Genomic DNA, 21,314 nt, shown 5'->3' on the forward strand with positions numbered 1-21,314 from the left:
TTCTCCAATGTCTGTTGGCTGGGGCTGATGGGAGTTGTAGTGCAAAACATCTGGAGGGTACCAGTTGGAGATGACTGCAACAGCCATGATGGCTAAAAATAAAAGCAGTGAGTAGAGACTCAAGCATTTGGTTATCTTTGTGATGACCTGCTTGAGTGTTTTCCATGTGTAATCTATCAATATGGTAACTCATCTGAAAAAGTGAATTGCTTTTGCAATCTTCAAGCAAGATGTGACCTCAGCAAATAGTCAATACTGTTACGAGTTCATGAAGTGCGAGACACCCCAAATTCCTGGGTCCAGTAAGTGTTAGAATTCATTAAGGTGGGGGGAATTAAACTGCCAAACGCAACCCCTGGGTTAAGATCATGTTAACAAGCCAAGCCAGGCTGGTGATTGCCGGTAGTTTGGGTCATTAGTTTTACCCCCCCCCCTCTGCCTTAGAACATCTACAGGGTTCAGAGGAACTTGCATTGAGGAAATGACAGGCAGCTTAAAAATGTAATTTCTTATCATTTCTGCATTCACTCCAAAACCATTCTACACTTCACACGCAGCAGAACCGGTAACCACTTCGGATTGCATTGTTGGTGTGCAGTTATCATTTCCGAATGCTTCCTCCACAGAAACATGCAGGAGTCAGACATCCTTGCAACTTTGGAAGGGGCCAGTCAGGGCTTGAGGATGGGGCTGTGATATTTTGGATGTGGCAGTGTCCGGTACCTGTCAGTTGTAGTGTAGGCTTCATCAAGAAATCATCTGTCCTTACCCGGTCCTGAGTGTCATCACTGTCCATATATCAGAAAGAGGGCTGGTGCTTTCCTTATGCCATTTGGATCAGGAAGACCCCATTCAGTATTGCTGCAGCCCTATTTCTGTGAACATATCGAGCATAGTGGCTTGGAAAATTCAAACACACACCCCCCCCCCCCGCGCTTTCTGCAGCGTACTAGTGTGCCTCAGTGGAAAAAAGCTTAGCAACACTCCAAGGAATAAAGCAGGCTGAGCAATAACATGCACAGGCACTTAGCACATAGAATTCAAATAATTTTATTTTCATTTACATAAATGTTAAAAAAAACCAACTGACTTAGTTAAGAGAACAATATTGCTGACCTACTGTGCAAAAGAGCCAGATCGGTTTTACACCTCTTGTGGCAGACAATACCCAGAATTTGCTGGGACACAGAGACTCTGCCTACCAACTATGCCTATCCAGTAGACTCAAAACACTACACTGAAACCCTTTCCCCCCCTTTTACCTGCCTTCAACCCATCTTAGATATATCCTTCTCATTACCCCATCCTTTTGGATCTTCGTAATAAATGCTTCTTTTATAACTTCTAGAAATAGCTTGTCCATTACTTCTATCAGCAGAAAGAAGCAAGTAATGTTGGGGCACAGCTGTGCATTCCACTGATATAAGGTGTGCCTGTTAATGGTGGATATTCAATATGCCCACTCACCGCTCACTGAGGCAGTTTCCTCACCTCCCTCAAAAGGAAAAACAGAGAAAGCCCCTACTGAACCAAGACCTGTGCACACAACTAACAACACTGGTGACTTCATGCTGATTCAGCAGCATGCTGCAACATTGCTCACTTCCCTCTGACAGAAGAGACAGCCATTTTCTTTCAAATGAGTTGACTCTTTATTTGCCACAAGTAGAGATTCACAGGCAAGGTTCTCTTATTTCCTAAACCGACTGGGCTTTATCTCAACACCCCCAAAATGTAGATATACTTAAACTTTTTGGCAACTATGGGGATTTACAAGTACAAAGGAAAAGCTCATTCACCTACCTAGGAGCTAGACTGTCACAGATTCCCAAGGGAATTTTAGTATTCCCAGACGAAAGAGATTCTCTTGGAAAATATGCCTATTACTGAAGAACAACAGTGCAAGAAATTGTATTAAACTGCATTCACATCAAGAGGAAAAGCAAACACCAATTTTCACTCTGATTTTTTTAAATAAAAAAATCTAGCCTGTACTCCAGTTCAATATAGTTTTGCCATGTGCTATTACCTGCTGATTCAGCTTTAACATGCAGTGTACACAACTGGTAGACTTAATTCTTTTAAAGAGGCTAAGATGGTTTCATAATATGCAGTGCAATGTTAAGTTAGGGAATACCATGCCATACGCATGGCATTATCAGACAAGCAACAGTTTTATTAATGCACTACTTCTGGAATGGTTTTATAACAATTCTTGACAGAAGTCCTTCATTAATCTTTCCGATGGCAAATGAAGTACTAAAAATGTAGTTTAAAGGGACTATTTTTATAATTAACAAAATGCTTTAAAGTCATGTCTCATGTGACGCAGTCCAAAAGAGCTCAGATTTTTCACCTAGAAATGTCACCCCGAGGGAAAAAAAATATTCAGTTTCTTTTCATGAGTTGTATAAAACAGTTTTAGAAAATGAGCATTATATGCAAATGTACTGAAAACAAACAGCTTTATAAAACATTCCTAGAAATGTATCAAGCTTCAAAGAAAAGATGATTTATAAACATCTGAATCATGATATCTAATCATCATCAGAATCTGAATCATATTTCTTTCCTCTGATTGTTTTCTTATCCAACTTTGTGAAAGTGGTCCCAAACTTCTTTTGGCTCTGGAAAGGGGGGTCCATCAAGTTGCCACTAAAAGGGGGGAAAAGTTATTTCAATACTGTATGTGAATCGATATTTTTTAAAAACACCACCAAGGCAACCCCTGCATTTTATAGTATAAGTCTTGCAAAACGCAATGCCAGATTCTGTTATCTTGCGAGTACAACTGCTTGAAGCAGAGTAGTTCTCTCACTGTTACAGCAGAGGGGACACATATTCTGCTTCCTCAATCTTTCACTAGTACATAATTACAAAAAAGAGTCAGGACTTAGCTCATTCTTTGTGAATTAAAGGTGTAACCTACCAAGTGTATTACAAATTCAGAAATACCTTCCACAATTTCTTGCTGCTTCACAGTTAAAGGAAGGCAGCAACACCAGTCCATTATTTTAAAAAATCCCTTAAAAATGATCAGTGTACAGAGAAAAAAACTTTCCCCAACAATATAACGATCAATACTCAGTGTTTAGAATTATTTTGTTGCCTTGCCAGAAAGATTCCCTTCTTGATTTTCCATGCTTTAAGTACCTTTAATATTGCACCAGCTACATTAAGAAACAAAAAAGGAGATAATTTCATTTACCTGTAGTTGATTATATCTGCACAACCTAATCGCCACTCTAAGGTCTCTGTGGTGAAGTCATCTGTATTACCAAGATCAGTAAAACCAACCACGTAATCCTGTGTTTTGCCATCTTTTACAAGTGCTAGTGTGGGAATTACTTTGATGCGAAGTCTCTCACACAGGAACGGAGCTTTTTCAGCATTTAATTTGATAAACCTGGTCTCAATGTGCTTTTTTGCAAGTACTGTTAGATGCTTATCGAATATCAGGCATCTGTGGAACAGAAAATAAAACAAAGTGCTTTACAACGATGAAATGTAGAAATCGCAAATGAGTGCGGTAATTTATTATAACAACATACGTATTTGACCTGTCAGTAAGTTTGTTATTACAATGGTCATAATGTTAGCATATAAGAATGTTTAACTCAAAAGGTAGATTTACCAAGTTTCCCATTCCCTTTGCCCTTGATACTAGGGAGTGGATGTAAAAATATAAAGCAGTGGATCTGAAGGACAATGCTGTCTCTAAAGACTTTAGCAGCCATGTCGAGGCTATAATCAATATTTCAAGTATTAAACTGCACAGCCAACTATACTCAAGATACAACAAATAATCATGCAATTTTCTAAACAAATCTTCTGCTATTTGTTTGACAGTCAACCTATTTTGGTAAGTATTTGTGTACTAAGGAGTTTAGTATACCTGAAACTTGTATCTTTGTAAAAATGGCAGACGACTTTATTGCTCCTTTTCACTTGTTCAAAAAAATCTCTCTCACTGGGGATTTCCACATATTCCCCATGCCCATTTGAAAGCCATTCCTGTTTATAAGAATATAACATGTTAGACATTTGAAGTTAAGTATTTTTGTGTTGTCATAAGAGGTAAAGCATCCCCTGAAATGTTATGTAGCATCAGGAATATTCATAATTCCACCAGTTATTCTGTAATTACAAATGCCAACAAATCTGAAAAATTCAGTTTTATGGCCAAAGACAGTTTCTAGCCCTACTGACATATAGTACCTGCTCATGCAAGGTAAATGGGTGCAAATATTAGAAAACTTTAAACATCAGCTTCTTTGCCAATTCCTAACCTTATATATTTTTAAATATATCAGGTGGTGACGTTAACATTTATAATTGTCCAGCAGCATATCCAGTGTCACACCAATGGATGTGATGCAAGTTTCAAGAAGCTGTGTAACATAGTGACAAACACACATATCCATCCAGTGAATATTTACTTAGATGCAATTTCTAGGGAGTTCAGTGGAGCTTCTTCCAAAATAAGTATATACATAGGATTACAACTAAGGCAATCCTATTCATATTTACTTATTCCACTGAACTCACGTTAAAGACTTCAGATAGATTAAATATGCAAAGAGTGGTAAGGCTACAATCCAATGAACATCTACTGCAGAATGAATCCCACTGATTTCAGCAGGATTATTAATTAATTAAATAAATTTCCATACCACCCTTTATCCGAGGCTCTCAGGACAGTTTCCCATATAAAAAACAAAAATAAAGAACACAATATTTATAACATTTAATTCTTCTGGAGTGGAGTATGAGTGGGATTGGACTGCATGAGTGTGAGCTACTTCAAATCTCACTTTGCAGCTTTAGGCAAGCTAGTATTCTATCATCTTCATTCTCATCTGCAGCAGGGAAATAGTGGTGTATCTTATAGGGCTGTTGCCAAGATAGTGAATTTGATACAGATATTAAAACAACAACTAATATTAAACAATTAACACCACTACAAGAAACTTACCTGTTTCTGTTGCTGGGCTTTCTTCAAGCCTTCAAGCCTTCTTTGCTTTAGGATTTCTAATTCATCATCATCCACATTGTCTAGTTTTTTAATCTCAGCATCAAGTTGTTCTTCTACAATCTTTGTTGTCTGAAGCAATTGAGCTTCCAGAGCTTTTGAAAACATTTCAGACGACATTTTCCTCCTAAATAAGTGGCACACGCATTAAACCTGTAAAACAGAGTAGATTTTAAATCAGACTCCGATGCAATATGATATCAAAGCTCCACTTTTCATGCATTTATGCCCTAGAGCAACACCACCTCCAGGTTGTCCTTTTATATCCAGAGATAACCACGTCCCCGATTCTTTTCATTCCACAAGGTTTATGTTATGTCCACAATATCAGCACCATCCTTTGAGACCAAGTATTTCAGTTCACCTATCTCAGCTTGGAGACTCCAGGAATTAGCATTTAAACACTTGTATACAGTCTCTTCTAGCATCTTTGGCAGTTTTGTCTTGACCCACTCTGCAGAAGAGGGATGAAGATACAGGACAGTACTGTACAGCCTATTCTGCTTTCCTCCTTTTAACCCATTTCTGGGTTGTTTTCCCCATTTGTAGTTCTTCCGTTGAAAGTGACAGATGGGCTCACAAAATGTTTGTATCCTTATATGCTCCATAAAACTATGCATAAGTAATATGCAAAGTTGAAAGCAAACCAATTGAACTTTGATGCTACCTTGCTTTGAAATGGACATAATATATTGCTGACTAATAAGACTTGCTACATTTCACTGTAGAGACCTTGACTTTATTAGCCATTACAGAAATGCATTGTCTCTAGGCACCTGCCCATTTTGCAGCAGCTAGTTTTATTTTACTGCTTTGAAACATTTTTACCCCACTCCTCAGAACAAATGTTTATTCGGCTTTACGCCCATCATAAAGCACAACACACAAAACAAATCAAATAGAACAGCAGTCTCGTACAAGCCACAAAAATATAACACAATTCACAGCTCACAAGGACAAATATTGGCAATTCAAAAGAAAAATTTAAGATTAAGATTAAAAATTTAAGCACTACGCTAAAATCAATATCTGATGTCATTATCGAAAATTCTTATAACTATCAATAATCAGCTAACATTCCATTCCGTCTCTTGTACGAGAGGACGGCTGTTACAAATTTAGCAACCTGTAGGGTAATATAAGGATCCACATCTTGAAGAACCCAGGCAAGCTGTAGGTCTACTGGTTTGTCAGCCATAGGCTGGATTATGGAGTTTAGTATACTAGCACGAGCTGAACTGTACATAGGGCAGACAAACATAACATGATGAAGAGATTCAGATGTTTTCATTTCACAAGCACACATTGAAGGGACTTGGCCCTTAGTGAATCTATGTCTCAGAACGTTTGTTGGAAAAACATTGAACCTAGCTCTAATGAAGGCATATCAGTGAGATGCGGCCATAAGCGATGTTAAGTAGGACGGAGCACGGTAGATAGGGGTTATGCCGAGATTTAACGGCGAGCAGGCTCCACCACCAGCTAAGAAATTTTGGTATAGCTCCGCATCATCCAGCCTTTGATTTATACACCTTTTTGCCACGTTTAGATCCAGTTTGAGCAATTCAGTGGGCGAGATCTCATAGGACAGCAATTTGGCATGGATTTTTCCTGACCACAAATTTGTGAAGTCATCCCGCCACATGCATTGAATGAGATAGGGGTTCGGGAGTTTATGCCATAGGGATATCCAATAAATCAAAACTCTCCTCCATAAAACTAACTCCACTGAGGGGATCTTCATTTCTAAGCGAATAGCCGCATTACTTACGCATGTTGGTAGTTTTAAAAGTCGGCGTAAGAATTGGCTTTGAAGCGACTCTAAAGGTGAGAGGTTTGCAAAGGCAGCCCATAAAGGTGCAGCATAGGCCATTGTGGCCATCACTTTGATGCTATACACTTTCAAGGCCGCAGGGATGAATAAGGCCCCCTCAGAGTAGAAAAAACGGAGGAGGGAGTGTGATAGGGCTTTTGTCTTGTTTTGAAGATATTCAACGCCCCACTCCTCAGCTAATCAGGGATCCGGAGCTACTTACATAAGATCAACAATGAAGTCTGCTTAATACATAGGAGCCAACTCCTAGGGTCAGAGGCCCGTTCAGCCCCCCAATATTTGTGGGGACAACCCCCCCAAGTTTATGGGCATTGCCATTCAAATGGTGTGTGTGCCATGCCATGTGATCAACTATGTGGGGTGGGGCTTACTCTCTCCCCTCCCCAATATTTCATCCAAGTTGGCACCCCCTGGCTCAAAACCAGTTTACAGAGAGTGCACTGCAGCCAGGGCAAAGGCCAAGAAGGATGTTGACAAGCTGGAACATGTGCAGAGGAGAGCAACCAAGATGATCAAAGGTCTGGAAACTAAGCCTTATGAGGAGTGCTTGAAGGAGCTGGGTATGTTTAGCCTGGAAAAGAGACTGAGAGGAGATATGATAGCCATCTTCAAATATCTTAAGAGCTGTCACATGGAGGAGACAGCATGGCAGTTTTCTTCTGCTCTGGAGGGTAGGACTTGAACCAATGGCTTCAAGTTGCAAGAAAGGAGATTCCGACTAAAGATCGGGGGGGGGGGCTTTCTAACAGTAAGCGCTGTTCAGCAGCGGAACAGACTCCCACGAGAGGTGGCGTCAGACTCGCCTTCCTTGGGAGGTTTTTTTAAGGCAGTGGGTGGGTGGCCATCTCTCATGGATCCTTTAGCTGAAATTCCTGCGTTGCAAGGGGATTGGACTAGATGGCCCTTGGGGTCCCTTCCAAGATTCTATGACCCCCTGCTGCTTTCTCTAACACAGAAAGGCAGCCACGGGACGGGCAGGGCCAGCTGAATCCTTTTGTCATGAGAAATCCTTCGAAGGCGTGGGGAGGCCCCAGCAACTCAGAAAGATACGCCCACCCAGAATAGCAGAGGCCTGCTCAGGGGGGGCTGCACAGATCTCACTACCAGTGCGGGACTTGGGAGGAACGCAACCGCCGCACCCACACGTACTGCGCGTGTAAACACAAACGGGTCTTTACTGCCCCGCTCTTATACTCACTGCGGAAGCCTGAGGCAAATTAGCGCCCGAAAAACACCCTCCCAGGCCTCTCCACGGACTCCGCTACCGGCCGGCCGCGTACGCCTGCGTCTTAAGGGAGTGTGAGGCACCCGGAAACTCTATTGTTGACGCAAGCATTAATCGTCAGAGTCCGCGGCCGTTGTTACGCATGCGCAGCACGTCACCACTTGAAGCACGTTCACTCAGTGGCTTTTCGGGTTGTTTTTAAAATTGGGATCAGTCGCTATGGTAACGCTCGGAGACGGTTGTTTTTGTCGAGGGGAGGCCACACCGGCTGTTACTGCCCCACGAAGCAACGGTTTCTGGACTGAGGGGGAACTACTTGGGCCAGAATTTCAAGGCGCCGCGGAAACTGCTGCCGTTATAGTCGCAGCAGTGCCGTGAGCGCCACAAACTACAAGGCCCAGAATGCCTTGCGCTTCCGGCTGGGCTCTGGAAAGGCGTGGCTTTCTTAAGTGCAGAACGGAATGGTTGCTTACTAGGCAAGAAAGATGATGAATCATCCGTGGGTCTTATTTCTGAGTAAACGCGGTAGCGAGTGGGTTGTTACCAGTGCAATCCCCGCGCAGGTCTATTCAGAAATCTAGTAAATAAAATAAGCCTTAACTGAGTTGGAAGGGGCTGCTGATGCCTAGGCAGGCTATGCTGCGGTCGCTTTATTGGTCCATTGTTTAAACCTATCCGAAGTTATAAGCTGCAGCCCAGTTTATCTGGTTATAAACCCCCGTTTCACTCAGCTCAGAGGCACTTGCTTCCGAGTTACTATAGCCTCGGGCAGTCATTAAAAAAAACAACCTGCATACATGATAACATTATATAATAAATATATAGCGATTTCTGTGAGTGTCTGCTGTTTCCTGTTCGGGTTTTTTATTTTAAAGTTAGCTGCAGCATGAGAAATGAATTAAAAATGAGACCATGCAAACAATATAGAAAGGCACAAAGGCTGCGGAACTTAATTCGTTTTAAAATACTATTTCGAACGTGTCCAGTGATAGGAGCTGGATGTCACCCCCATCCCTTTTACACGCATCTTTCCTCCTCTCATCACTTCATGGACTATGCATCTGAGGACTAAGCTTTGCTATATTCACATGGAAGCGGTTTTCTATACGTCTGCGGAAAAAAAACAAATTCGGATTTCAATTCCTGCTTCTTCGGTACGGAAAGACAGAGTTCTCAGCTGGTTTTAAGGATCAGAGGGTCCCAGATGGAAGAAACCATGGTCTGACACCTACCGATGTATTCGAACACGTTCCTGTTAGTTCCACAATTTCACATTGCCTGCTGTTCAAAATTCGTATTCTTTACGTGTAGCTCGCCTCTCGCTTTCTTTCTGGGACTTCAGGCAGCGTCTACAGAGTTCCAAGGTGTCTCTCACCCACGCACCCCGGGACTCAGTAGAGCACGAGACTACATCTTGGATTCGAACCCCACGTCGGGCAAAAGATTCCTTCATTGCAGGGGATGGGACTAGATAACCCTCCCGGTTCCTTCCATCTCTACAGCTCTATGACCCAAAGCGGCATAGCTGCGTCCACGCACTGAGATGCGTATTACAGTATTTTTTTCACTTAAATAAAAGACGCTTTCCCCGCTGCAGTTCCCCCTCCGACCAGAGGAGGCGCCTGCAACCGGGGGGGGCCCCTCCCTCACTTCCTGGCACACGTTCTTTTACGCTTCCGCGGCGCGTCGGGACGGAGGACGAACGGCGCCTGCGCGCGTCAGAGGCTGCCTGCTCCGTGGTGTCGAATTGGCCTCCCTCTCACCATATGTGCCCGGGCGCGTGTGGATGTGGCTGGCTGGGCCCTGCGCAAGGAAAAGGCGCCTGAGAGGCAGTTGCGAGCGCAGCCATGGGGAAGAAGCAGAAAAGCAAGAGCGAGGAGAGGTAGGCCGGCGGGGTTCATGGCCGAGGGAGGAGGGACATGGGGAGGTCGTGGGGTTCCTCGCTCTGATTCCCGGCGGCTGAGGGAGTCACGCTTCCCTGAGGGGACGTTTCCCCTCATTCCTCGGCGGGGTTCAGGGGAGCTCGTGGTTCTTCCAGGGCCTCGGCCTCTCGCCCCTTTCCCTTTCCCTGGAGGGCCGTGGTGGCTTGAGAGGGCCGGTGTCGCCCAGCGCTCTCGGGCGGGGGAACCTCCTCTCCGGCGGGCGCCCTTTGGGGACTCCAGCCCCTACCTGCGCTGTCAGTCGCTAACTCGAGGCTTATGGGCAGTCGCTATTTCCCGCAGTTATTTCGAGGTGCGCTCCCGTCTCCTGTTTTTCCCCTGCCGTAAAAATTCCCTTTTCTCGGGCAAGTTGCTTAATTAAACGCTACTCGACCCACCTCTGCTGCAAAGCCGGCGGAGAGGCCCAAGGTTTGCAAATGGAGGCTTGACTCAGCTGCACAGCCATCCGGAAAATCTGGCGCAGTGAGTGTGTTGGGCTCGCAGCTCCCGCAATTTCTTCTGGTGTGTCCGCGTTGTGTTGGTGTCGGAGGTAATCGTGGCCAACTGCAGAGGAACCTCGACGGTGGTTTTTTTTTGCAGTGACCCAGGTGTTAATAGTTTTGCTGAGGAAGGCTCTTGTCCAAAAACGCCATTCCCGAATGGAGGAGCTTTGCGATACGCCAGTGTTAGGGGACAGGATCTTCTTGCAAGTTTAAAGTACCCTAATTGAGCAAGCCCGTTGGTCAGATAAAGCTTTTATTCCTTTGGTTATAAATTTGTGGCTTTAGTTTTGAACCTGCTAGGTTTTTCAGACGGGTGACCAAGGCAAATGTCCAATCAATATTGTGAAAGAAAAAAATTAGGACAGGTTTGCATGGTGTGTATGGGAGTGTGATGGGAGAAGTTGAGAGAATGGGCGGGGCAGCTAAAATTTGAAGGTAGGAAGATGTGAAGTGCTTAATGTGCAAAAACAGACTGTAATGGAACAGCTTTTAAAAATAACTTAGGGGTAACTGGTTTCTGCTCAGCCAATTTGATGCTTCATCCTGAGCAGTGTATACAATTAATTAACAATCAATCAATCAATCAATCAATCACACTATAGATTCTGAAGTATAGAAGGAAATTGGATGGAAATGACATTAGGAAGAAAATTAAATGTGTGCAGTTTTTGCTTTTTTGTTGTACCTAAGCCTTTGCTCAGTGCTTGAAGAACATGAAACAATTATATGTATAATTTAGCATATGAAACTTTGCTGTTCAGTATGTTTTTGAAATAAAGTTCAAATGCCTAGTTTTTATGTAAACAGTAACCACAAATATACCAAATTGATGGAGAATACAGGATGATGGCTACATTGCCTCCAATATTGGAGGTAGTATGATCTGAATACCATCAGTTGGGGAGCATGAGTGGAAGATGGCTAGTGTGCTTACGGGCTGCTTGTGGACTTTCCATAGGTGGAGGAACTGGGGAGAGCAGGGGGTGGGAGGGAATCACCAGTGCTTCTGAATTGAATTTTATCAGGCAATAATTTCTTTGAGGTACCTTCCCTTCTCCATTAGTCATTCTGTTTTTATCCACTATGGTTTTATGCATTGAGCTGGAGCCTGTAAGATCCAAAAGGGTATGGAAGACAAAAGAGGGGTGTAGTCGAGCACTCAGTTAATTTTCTTTATTTAAGGCCATATGCTCTTATACTCCCTCCATGATAAATATAAATAAATATAAATAAATAAAACAAGAGTATCAGAAATAAGAAAACACATTTGATCTGAGCATCTTTGTTTATGCTACACTATCGATAAGAATTCACATTGAAACATCCTTCTATATTGCAATGCAGATCAGATCATCAGAAGCCATTAGTACAAAAAGTAGATAAACTTGCTAATTATTATTTTTTAAAAATATAATTTGTATAGTGTTTTTGTGGGTACATCTGGATCCATTGCTGTCACTTGAGGCTCAGGTGGCTTCAGTAGTGCAGAGTATCTTCCATCAGCTTCAGCTGTGCCCCTATCTGGACAAGGATAACCTAACTTCTTTTATCTATGCTCTGGTAACCTCTAGGTTAGATTACTGCAATGTGTTATACATAGGGCTACTTGTGAAGATGGTTTGGAAACTCCAGCTGCAGCAGAATTGGTGGCCAGGCTGCCAACAAGGGCAAGATGGTTTGAGCATATTACACAGATCTTGACCCAACTGCACTGGCTGCCAGTTCATTTCCAGGCCCAATTCAAAGTGCTGTTTTTGACCTATAAAGCCGTAAATGTTTCAGGACCGCAAAAACTCAAGGACTGCCAGAGTGGATTTGATTTAAATCAAATCAATTTAAATCACTTGTCAGTAAGACTTGATTTAAATCATTTTTTTTTACAGAAAGACTCATTCTTGCTGGTATAATTTAATATTTACAACTGGGAAGAAGGTCCTGGAACCAGTGAACTCTTATTAGTTGACTGGCAAGTACTTCAAGGTCTCACAAAGGACTTACACATTCCAGTTACTATTTCCACCCCCACCTCTTTGGGTGGTGTAGTGGTTAAGAGCGGTGGACTCGTAATCTGGTGAACCGGGTTCGCATCTCCGCTCCTCCACATGCAGCTGCTGGGAGACCTTGGGCTAGTCACACTTCTCTGAAGTCTCTCAGCCCCACTCACCTCACAGAGTGTTTGTTGTGGGGGAGGAAGGGAAAGGAGAATGTTAGCTGCTTTGAGACTCCTTTGGGTAGTGATAAAGCGGGATATCAAATCCAAACTCCTCCTCCTCCTCCTCCTCCTCCTCTTCTATATTCAGGCGCCTATTCTGTACAGTTAAGTCTTAGTGCAGTTGTTGGAACGCAGTGGGATTGGGAAGAGGTTGCCAGCCCTGAAATGCCTTCAGCACTTGCCTCAAGTCTGAGTTGCATGGACATGCAAATGACATGCACAATTATTACACAAAGATCCCAAGACTTGTGGAATATTCTGCTCACAAGGTCGCACTTCCATTTTCACTTCTTCACACTTAGCTACTTGTGCAGATCTATTCAACTCCAAACAATCTATTCATTTAACCTCTTGAAATTTAGCATTTAAGAGGCAAGGGGTTGATTCTGTGTATATAAATTTGCAAAGGAACAATGGAATTAAGTTTTTTCCCTCAACTCTGTATGTTTATTTTATAAAAAATTTCCTGTGAAGAAAAGGCATGTTACCTGCAGACACAAATTCACACTTTTGAGAACTGCAAAAACAAGCATCTGTGATAATATCTTCTTGTTAGAAAAACTGCCCCAAATAATCTTACAGAAACCTCTGGAAGAGCATGACATTGTGAATGGATTAATGGAATTCATTTACTAAAAAAATTAAACATTGCATATAAATCCTCGTGCTACATAATTTTAAAAAAATGCTTATTTACTGATGAATAGCCTTTGGACTATAATGTAACTTAAATAGGAAACTATTTTTAGAAATATATTTCCTCCAAAAGCATTTTTTTTTTTAAAAAAATCCAATTTAAATAAAAAAAAATCTGATCTAAATAAAAAAAAAATCCAATTTCTCTAAAAAAGGTTGATTTTTATCCACCCTGAGGACTGCCTTTCCCCATATGAACCAATACAGACCCTGCAATCATCATCTGGGGCCTTTTCTGCAGTGGCTCACTGTTTGTGGAATGCTCCTCTCTCCAAGGAGGCTCACTTGGCACCTTCATTACCTATCATTAGGTGCCAGGCAAAAGTGATTCTCTATAACCAGGCCTTTGGTTGATTAACATTTTATGGCATTTTAAATATTTTTGGCAGGATATTGGTTTGTTTTTGTTTTATTATGTATTATGTGTTTTCATTTTGTATTTTTATGTTGTGAACCGCCCTGTGATCTTTGGATGAAAGGCAGTATACAAAGAATAATAAATAATAATAATGTGTTAGTCACTGTTTGGAGATGATAATAATAATAATAATAATAATAATAATAATAATAATAATAATAATAATAATAATTTATTTTTTATACCCCGCCCATCTGGCTGGGTTTTCCCAGCCACTCTGGGTGGCTCCCAACAGAATATTAAAAACACGACAAAACATGTTGATTTAGTGGCAAATAGTGTTCTGGTTGTTCCCACAATCTCTTTCTGTTGCATTTGCTGAGACAGTTTTCAGTTTTTGCAATATGTGGATAAAGATGGGGTCACATTAACGATGCTGGGAAGAAACAACTGACACAATAGAAGTTGTGCAGGTGTTGAATGTCTCATTTTGATATGGAGTGGGCCTTGCCGCTTCGAAGGAGATGCCAGTGTGGCCATTCCTAGAAAAACAAACCCAACTGATTTAACTGTCTGCCAGTCAGTTTCTAGTGCAGCCAAGGTGCTCCATGTAAAGCATGGTAGTTTTTGTTCTAGATTAGTTAACCCATAACTCTTTTTCTCCTGACTGTGCCCATCATCTGCTCTGGCTTTGCCCATTGTCAATATTCAGCTCTCAGCAGATTATCCTCCAAGGAATCTAGCCCATGAGAGAAAAAAGGTTGCCTAATTCTTCTCTAATGACTTCCTGATAAGTGCTAAGTATATGAATGTGCCAGAATGTTGTGGCAACAATAGTTCGGTATATGCTGCATAATACTTTGGTATTGCAACAACTGCATTGGTCTGATGGGTGACTACAAGAGACAGAGCCTTCTTTGACTCAGTGGAGCCTAACCTTCACTTCCTCTAGGAACTTCCTTCCTAGAGAGACTTGCCTGGTTTCTCTTAAGTTTAAGGAGACAGGTCATGATAGTACAGCCTTTGACACAACAATAACTGGTTTTGATTTCACCTTATATTGTGTTTGCTGTTGTACTATTTTTAATTTTGTTCTTGTTGCTTTGTTGAGCCCTGAGCTGCTTTGTGTTTTATATAGTTATATAGATATAGGCGATACACACGTTTCAAATAAATCAATGGTGTAGTAACTGCAGACAAAACCAGTAAGCCTGAACCAGTATATGGTACTGTCATGTAAACAGTACATACCCCCTTTAAATTATTAACATAATTTAAGTCCTAATCTATGGTTTATAATTTGTTCACATAGCCAGTTTTCTGGCATCCATCAAGAGCAACAGTCAGGTCTGTGTAGATTCTAGGAAACTGAAGATACTCACAAATCGAAAGGCTTTTCATTCTTTTATCTGTTAGCAATCTTCTTACATGTATTTCTAGTCATGGACTATTTTCTTTTACGTGATATAGAAAATGGAGGATGCTGAGTAGGCAGTGAGTTAGAGATTGTGTTGCAACAAGTTACTAAGGCCTTTGTGCTTACCCCCGCCCCAGTCAGCTTGATGGATTCTTGGAGCTTTGAGTTACTGTGCAGCTTTTGAAAGTACTCCAGCACCAAGTACAACGTTTTCCTATTTTTTCTTCCATTCTGGACCTTAGAAAAGGGGGTGGGGTAGACAAAACTTGTCCATTGCATAGGCCTTCTCTGAAATGTCCTAGTTCAGTTGGTTAAGAGCATGGTGCTGATAACGCCTAGGTCGTGGGTTTGATCCCTGCTTACTCCCATGTTGGGAATGCAATACTATGTTTGTGGAATTCTGTTTGGATTTTTCTTTTAAAAACAACACATACCCGGCATCCAATTTAAACAGGGTCTTTTATTTGCCGAACACAATTGAGTTAAAGTATAACTCTGCCATTGGCTGCTGTGTAATAAACCAACACAAAGTGTTAGTTATTACATGATGTTGCATCAGAACAGGAATTTACCCATAAATATGACTCTTCCCACTTTCTCTGACTCTTACAAAAGATAGAACAGTAAAAATAGTTGTATGCCCAACTTGGAACAACTCTTTCTACTTTGGAAGATATTTTCCTAACCTCACATTGTTCCATGGACAAGAAATATAACACACAGGGTCCGAAATTGTTGGAATTGTTATTCCAACATAATTTTTATATTCTTCATGGGAGTCCTGTAGGCAGATAAGGGTTAATATACTTATTTGAACAAACATGATGGAAGTGCTATCAACCACATTATAGTATCTCCTTCATTATTCACTTCTGAAGTGTTAGAATGAACAGAAAGTGACCACTTTCCAGTATTAGTGACCCTATTCCCAGCCAGATGGATGAGGTATAATAAAGAAATTTATTTATTTATTTCTCGAATGCATACAAACAACCGCATCTTCAAGAGTTTGTGGAGAAATGCAGGGTGTAAAAAGACTGAAATGATTTCACAGACTGAACAGCGATATTCAAAAGACACTATATAGTAATCGTCTGATAAGCTTGCACCAACTTTTTATGAGAAAATCTCCATACCTTGATGTCTTCCAGCAAATTGTCACAGGACTCAGGCCTTATTTGATAACTATAGGGCTCATGTGGAAGCTTATTTTCTCCTGGAGCTTTATTTGATTTCTGGAAGGAAATAAGGGCCTTTATCTCATTACAGAAGACTGTTTGCCATTCAGATAGGTTAAATAAATCCTTACACATTGCTGGTACATGTGCCTTTATTGAGGTGCATTTCCAAGTGATGCTCACTGCAGTCTTGGATGGTCGTTCCAAGGTCCTGCATGCAGACAGACTGTGTATTGGTGGTCAACGTTTGATGGAAGACATCACTCATTATCTGTTAGCCTGCCCCTTAAATAGAGACCCAGGATATCACTTTCTGATGCCTTTGTTCACTCAAGCAAGCAGATAACAACCCAGCAGAAATGGTTCAGTTTCTTTTGAGTGACAATAATAGCTTTGTAACACACAGAGTGGCCCTCTATGTGCTGGCCACAAAAAAGGGAAAAAGGAGTTAGATAAAATCGCTATATATGCTTTGGTCATTGAGGCTTGATCTGAAATCAAGCTGGATTTGAGTTGTTGTCTCTGGCAATTTCTCCCTCTTGCATCATGGATACTGGTTTATATTATGGATACTGTATATGTTATGTGTTATTTTATTGCTACAAGTTTGTCATAGTGGCTAGAACAATAAACTTGTGAACTTCTACTACCACTACCACTAGATGTATGCTCTAGTGTGCTGTACATCCTTCTGTTTGTAAAAACAATGATTCAATGTCTAGTTTGCCTAAAGTTGAGGCTTTCTGACTTGTTCTGTCCCCTGCCTGCTGTGCTGGTGGAAGACACTTCTTCAGGCTAAATTCCTCTGAAAGGGCATTCCCAATTTTCTGACTCAATAGCTTGCAACAGCATAGTATCCTTATAAGTATGAGAACTAGCAACTCTTCACATTCTGGCTGGATAGAGGAAGGTGTTGTATCTATTTCCTTGCTTTGCTTGAAATAATTCTCATGATGCAGTGTGGTGCTAGTCTTCTAATCTATTAATGTAAACTTATTTAGATGTGGTATTATGTTTTGAAGGCGTTGAAATTCTTACTGAACAAATAGTTTCATTTTAGAGTGTGGTAGTTTCAGTTAAATTGTATTTTGCTTAAACACCCCTTTTCCTTGCTCATTCTATATTAATAGCTGTTTGATAGTAGTTACTCACTCTGCTGTAATCTCATCAAACAGTACACATTACTACCTAAATCTAGTTGAATATCTTTTTTACAATGCAAGTTTTTGATATTAAAATACTTAACGTTCTCTTAATGTTAAGTATTAATTTGTTTCACTTTTTAGTAAAAGTTGTTGTTTTTTAATTCTAGTGCCAAGGATGACATTGACCTTGATGCACTTGCAGCCGAAATAGAGGGTGCAGGTGCTGCCAAAGAACAAGAGCCTCAGAAGTCTAAGGCCAAGAAGAAAAAGGAAAAGAAGAAACCAGATTTTGAGTAAGTTTGCAAAATCATTGACTGGTAGCTCTAATCCAACAAAGATTGCAGGAGTACAAAAGGAGGCTTCTTACTGTATGCTTATCCTTATCTGAATGAGGAACTGTTTAGACCAGTGGCCCCCAATTGGCTAAGTACTGCAGACCCCTGTTTTTCAAAAGCCAAGTCATGGACTCCCTACTTTTGAAAACTCTGTGGTAGTTTTTGTTATGTGAATAGTGCCACCATACCTTCCAACGTGTGCCGGTGCAAAAGCGGGATGCACGTCTTTGGGCTGCAATCCCGTGCAAGTCATGTGACCTGTGCAAAGGCACAGCGCACAAAAATGTGTGTTTTGGAGTGCTGTAATCTTGCATGAGATGCGTTTCTGGCTGCAACCTTGTGCATTTTGGGGCACCATGTTATCACTTGAGAGCACGCCCTCCCCCCAAACAGGATGTCTTAGACAGTTGACAGGTATGTGCCAAGAACCCCTTGGGTGGGTTAAGCGGATCCCCAATTGGGAACCACTAATGTAGACAAATATGCTTTGCAGATATATATTTCTGAAAAGTTCCCTCCAGGAGCCAAGCCCATGTTGTAATAGTTTGAGTGAGTAGGTGGGGAGAAACACTGTTCTCCCCCTCCCATCACCATGCTGATTATTGACACTTTCAGTGTTGATGCCCTGCCTCTACTGAGGGAAACACATGTATGGTATCAGGCTACTGATAAATGTATGTATCACACAATTGAGCCACAGCATGGATTTGTCTGTTTGGCAACATGAGGACAAAACTGCCTTACCCACCAACAGCCTTCTGGCAAGTTGGCCCACGCATCTCCTGACATTTGCTTTATGTGAAACGCCTTGGAGTAAGTAGTAAGAAGTATGCAAGAGAAATAACACGCGGCTCAAATACGCACGAGCCTCTACTAGAATATAAAAGACAGAAAGGTGTGGAAATCCAGAAAGCAAGGCAGCAGTACTGTAGTTACTGGGCTCATCCAGTTATTGAACCTAGATTATTTGTAAGTAAGCAATACTTGAAACATGTATAATTGTTCTTATTGTAGCGAAGATGATATTTCAAAGGAGTTGGAAGAGCTGTCTCTGGAGATACAAGGAGGGAAAGCTGAAAGAGAACCAGTTGCAATAAAGGTAATGTCTTGGGGGGGGTGCATTCAAAGTGTTGCACTACTGCTGAAAGCCCCAGCCAAAGCAAATTGTGAATTTTTTTTGAGGGTGAAGAGAAAGAAGCATTTGGTACTGTCCAGAGAAGAACTTTTGCATTTGGAAAACTGCCTGTCATTGTGCAGGTCTCCTTTCAAAAAAATACATTAACTTCATACAAACATTCCACTAAGGAGCAGATTCTATAAGGGCTGCATTGAGGAGTCATCTATCTATTTAAAAATAAATAAATCACAAGGTTGTGTAGCTGGCTTTCCAAAAGGCACTTGATGCACATATATTTTTGTTCCCTAAAACCTGGTGATTGTAGTTTAATCTGCATCCAGAGAATCTGGTTGCTGCAAATGTATTATGCTCAAGTACTGTACAATTCTTCTGTTTTCCGTTGATAATGTTTTAACTTTAAAATGATTTATTTATTTATTTATTTATTTATTTGCTAGACAGAGAATGACAGCGAAGAACTTAGCTATTCAAAGCAAGATAAAAAAAAGAAAGGAAAGAACAAAAGTTCCAACTTAGATGATGATGATGACGACAGTGAAGAAATGGAGGATAAGGATAAAAAGTCAAAGAAGGCCCCCAGGCCCCCAAAGGAAGCTCCCTCTGGCAGTGATGATGACAATGATGACTTTGATGCATTGCTTAAGAAAAAGAAAGGAAAACCTCAAAAATCAAATAGGAAACAGGAGCTTTCTGAAGATGATGAAGTTATCATTATCAGGAAAAGCAAAGAGCGTACACAAGCTGTGTCATCTGGCGAGAGCGGTGGTGAATTGGACGAGGGCTCGGAATCAAAAAAAGGGCAGAAGAAAAGCCAGAAGGCTAAACCAGCCACTGAGGCTGAAAGTGGTGATGAAGAGGTGGACTCTTCATTCAAAATAAAAACAGTGGCTCAGAAGAAGGCAGAGAAGAAAGAGCGCGAGAAAAAAAAGCGTGAAGAGGAAAAAGCCAAATTGAGGAAACAGAAGGAGAAAGAAGATCTGGAAGCCAATAAAGAGCAGGCAAAGCAGAAGGAGGCTTCAAAGAAGGCTGAAAAAGGAACCACTTCAGATCTGGTATCAGAATCTGCCACTGTGGAAAAAGGAGAAGCTTCAGTAGTAGCAGAAGGTAGGTCATATTTGTGAGAATGTGAGGAACAAGTTTGTGTGGGAGTTTATAGGAATTTCAAGATGAATGCCAGAACACTTGAATCAGTTTCCTTGTTCACTAATTGGTGATCTTTTTTGTTTCGCTTTAAGCTGGCTTTGTAGTAGGAAAATTCATTGCCTGATTTTATTTGGAGACTCTAGAAGTCGTATTGATGCCCTGAAAACACTAGCTGATTTGCGGCCCTGATTTTCTTGACTAATGTGATTCTAAAGCATTTTGCTGAATATAATTTATGTAGTTCTTAATGCATGTGGTGAGCAAGCCTTCTGAGTGGGGGGCCTTTTCATACGTCCCCTGTGTTGAAAACTATATCATCGCTAGTACTTAGGAATTTCAGAAACTGCCAAGGACAGTCTGTTTGGGGAAGACCAAACATTGAGAGCTCCTCCAGACAGTCTGTTCTTTGCATTCATCTAGATTTGCTTGCACAAAACGTATGTGGTGGTTAGCCTGTGTTTGGGCTTATTGAGGTCATTCGTTCTGGGTTGGTTATAAATGAGCATTCATCTTGATTTGCTTGTGGGGTGCTAACATGTCTTCCCATTAATCATTAGTTTGTCCCACACATCTTGTCCTTCCCATCACTTTCCAAATGGCAAAAAGTCTGTTTCTTTTTTAAAGTGGATTTACTGTGCACTTCAGAGCACTTTAATACACTTTACACAAACCTAAATTTCCACTATATGCTTGAATCCCGTCACAAAATTGTGACAGTCTGGAGGGACCCCGAGAGCCTAGAATGCATGCAGAGGGCTTTTCATGCTCCTAAGGGGTCAGTGGCACCCCTACATTTTGTCGATATTCTCTTTAGTTTTCTTTGTTTTTAAATTCTGCAAATGGATAACTGACTTTCTTGTTTAGGCGATGACAATGAAGGAGAGAAAAAGAAGAAAGAGAAAGATAAAAAGAAAAAGAAAGGGGAGAAAGAAGAAAAAGAAAAAGAGAAGAAAAAAGGTCCAAGTAAGGCCACAGTTAAAGCAATGCAAGAAGCCTTGGCTAAGCTGAAAGAGGAAGAGGAAAGGGCAAAGAGGGAGGAAGAGGAACGGATAAAACGACTGGAAGAGCTGGAAGCCAAGCGTCAAGAAGAGGTACTGCTTGTATTCATATAGGAAGGGGAAAGGATAATGGAGGCCCACACCTGTATGCTTTTGACTTTGAAAGGAGATTGCAGCCCTG

General features: G+C 41.3%; 2 protein-coding genes across 2 annotated transcripts in view; one reads left to right on the forward strand and one right to left on the reverse strand.

Annotated features, from left to right (window-relative positions):
- Positions 1-1,034: 1,034 nt before the first annotated feature.
- Positions 1,035-8,454, reverse strand: TXNDC9 (thioredoxin domain containing 9). The gene is made up of 5 exons (XM_082220173.1): positions 8,065-8,454; positions 4,976-5,185; positions 3,896-4,014; positions 3,209-3,463; positions 1,035-2,655 (listed from the first exon to the last, which is right to left on the reverse strand). Exons 2-5 carry the CDS (start codon positions 5,150-5,152, stop codon positions 2,538-2,540), a joined length of 669 nt encoding a protein of 222 aa, XP_082076299.1. The 5' UTR covers positions 5,153-5,185; positions 8,065-8,454; the 3' UTR covers positions 1,035-2,537.
- A 1,340-nt stretch (positions 8,455-9,794) lies between these two features.
- EIF5B (eukaryotic translation initiation factor 5B) overlaps positions 9,795-21,314 on the forward strand; it is a 30,233-nt gene continuing 18,713 nt past the window's right edge. Inside the window, exons 1-5 of the mRNA XM_082220030.1 lie at positions 9,795-9,973; positions 17,687-17,812; positions 18,869-18,953; positions 19,430-20,096; positions 21,000-21,226. Of these exons, the coding sequence (XP_082076156.1) occupies positions 9,939-9,973; positions 17,687-17,812; positions 18,869-18,953; positions 19,430-20,096; positions 21,000-21,226 (1,140 nt within the window). The 5' untranslated portion in view covers positions 9,795-9,938. The remainder of the gene's footprint in view (positions 9,974-17,686; positions 17,813-18,868; positions 18,954-19,429; positions 20,097-20,999; positions 21,227-21,314) is intronic.

The sequence above is a fragment of the Podarcis vaucheri genome (assembly GCF_965113315.1).
Source record: "Podarcis vaucheri genome assembly, chromosome: 4".
In the NCBI taxonomy this organism is placed as follows: domain Eukaryota; kingdom Metazoa; phylum Chordata; class Lepidosauria; order Squamata; family Lacertidae; genus Podarcis; species Podarcis vaucheri.

Bases quoted from the DNA above. Each gene is read 5' to 3' on its own strand.
- TXNDC9 (XM_082220173.1), bottom strand. From the start codon at position 5,152: ATGTCGTCTGAAATGTTTTCAAAAGCTCTGGAAGCTCAATTGCTTCAG. The intron at 4,015-4,975 runs GTAAGTTTCTTG...TCTTATAAACAG, and splicing joins AAGCCCAGCAACAGAAACAG to GAATGGCTTTCAAATGGGCA. The intron at 3,464-3,895 runs GTATACTAAACT...TCTGTTCCACAG, and splicing joins TACAAAGATACAAGTTTCAG to ATGCCTGATATTCGATAAGC.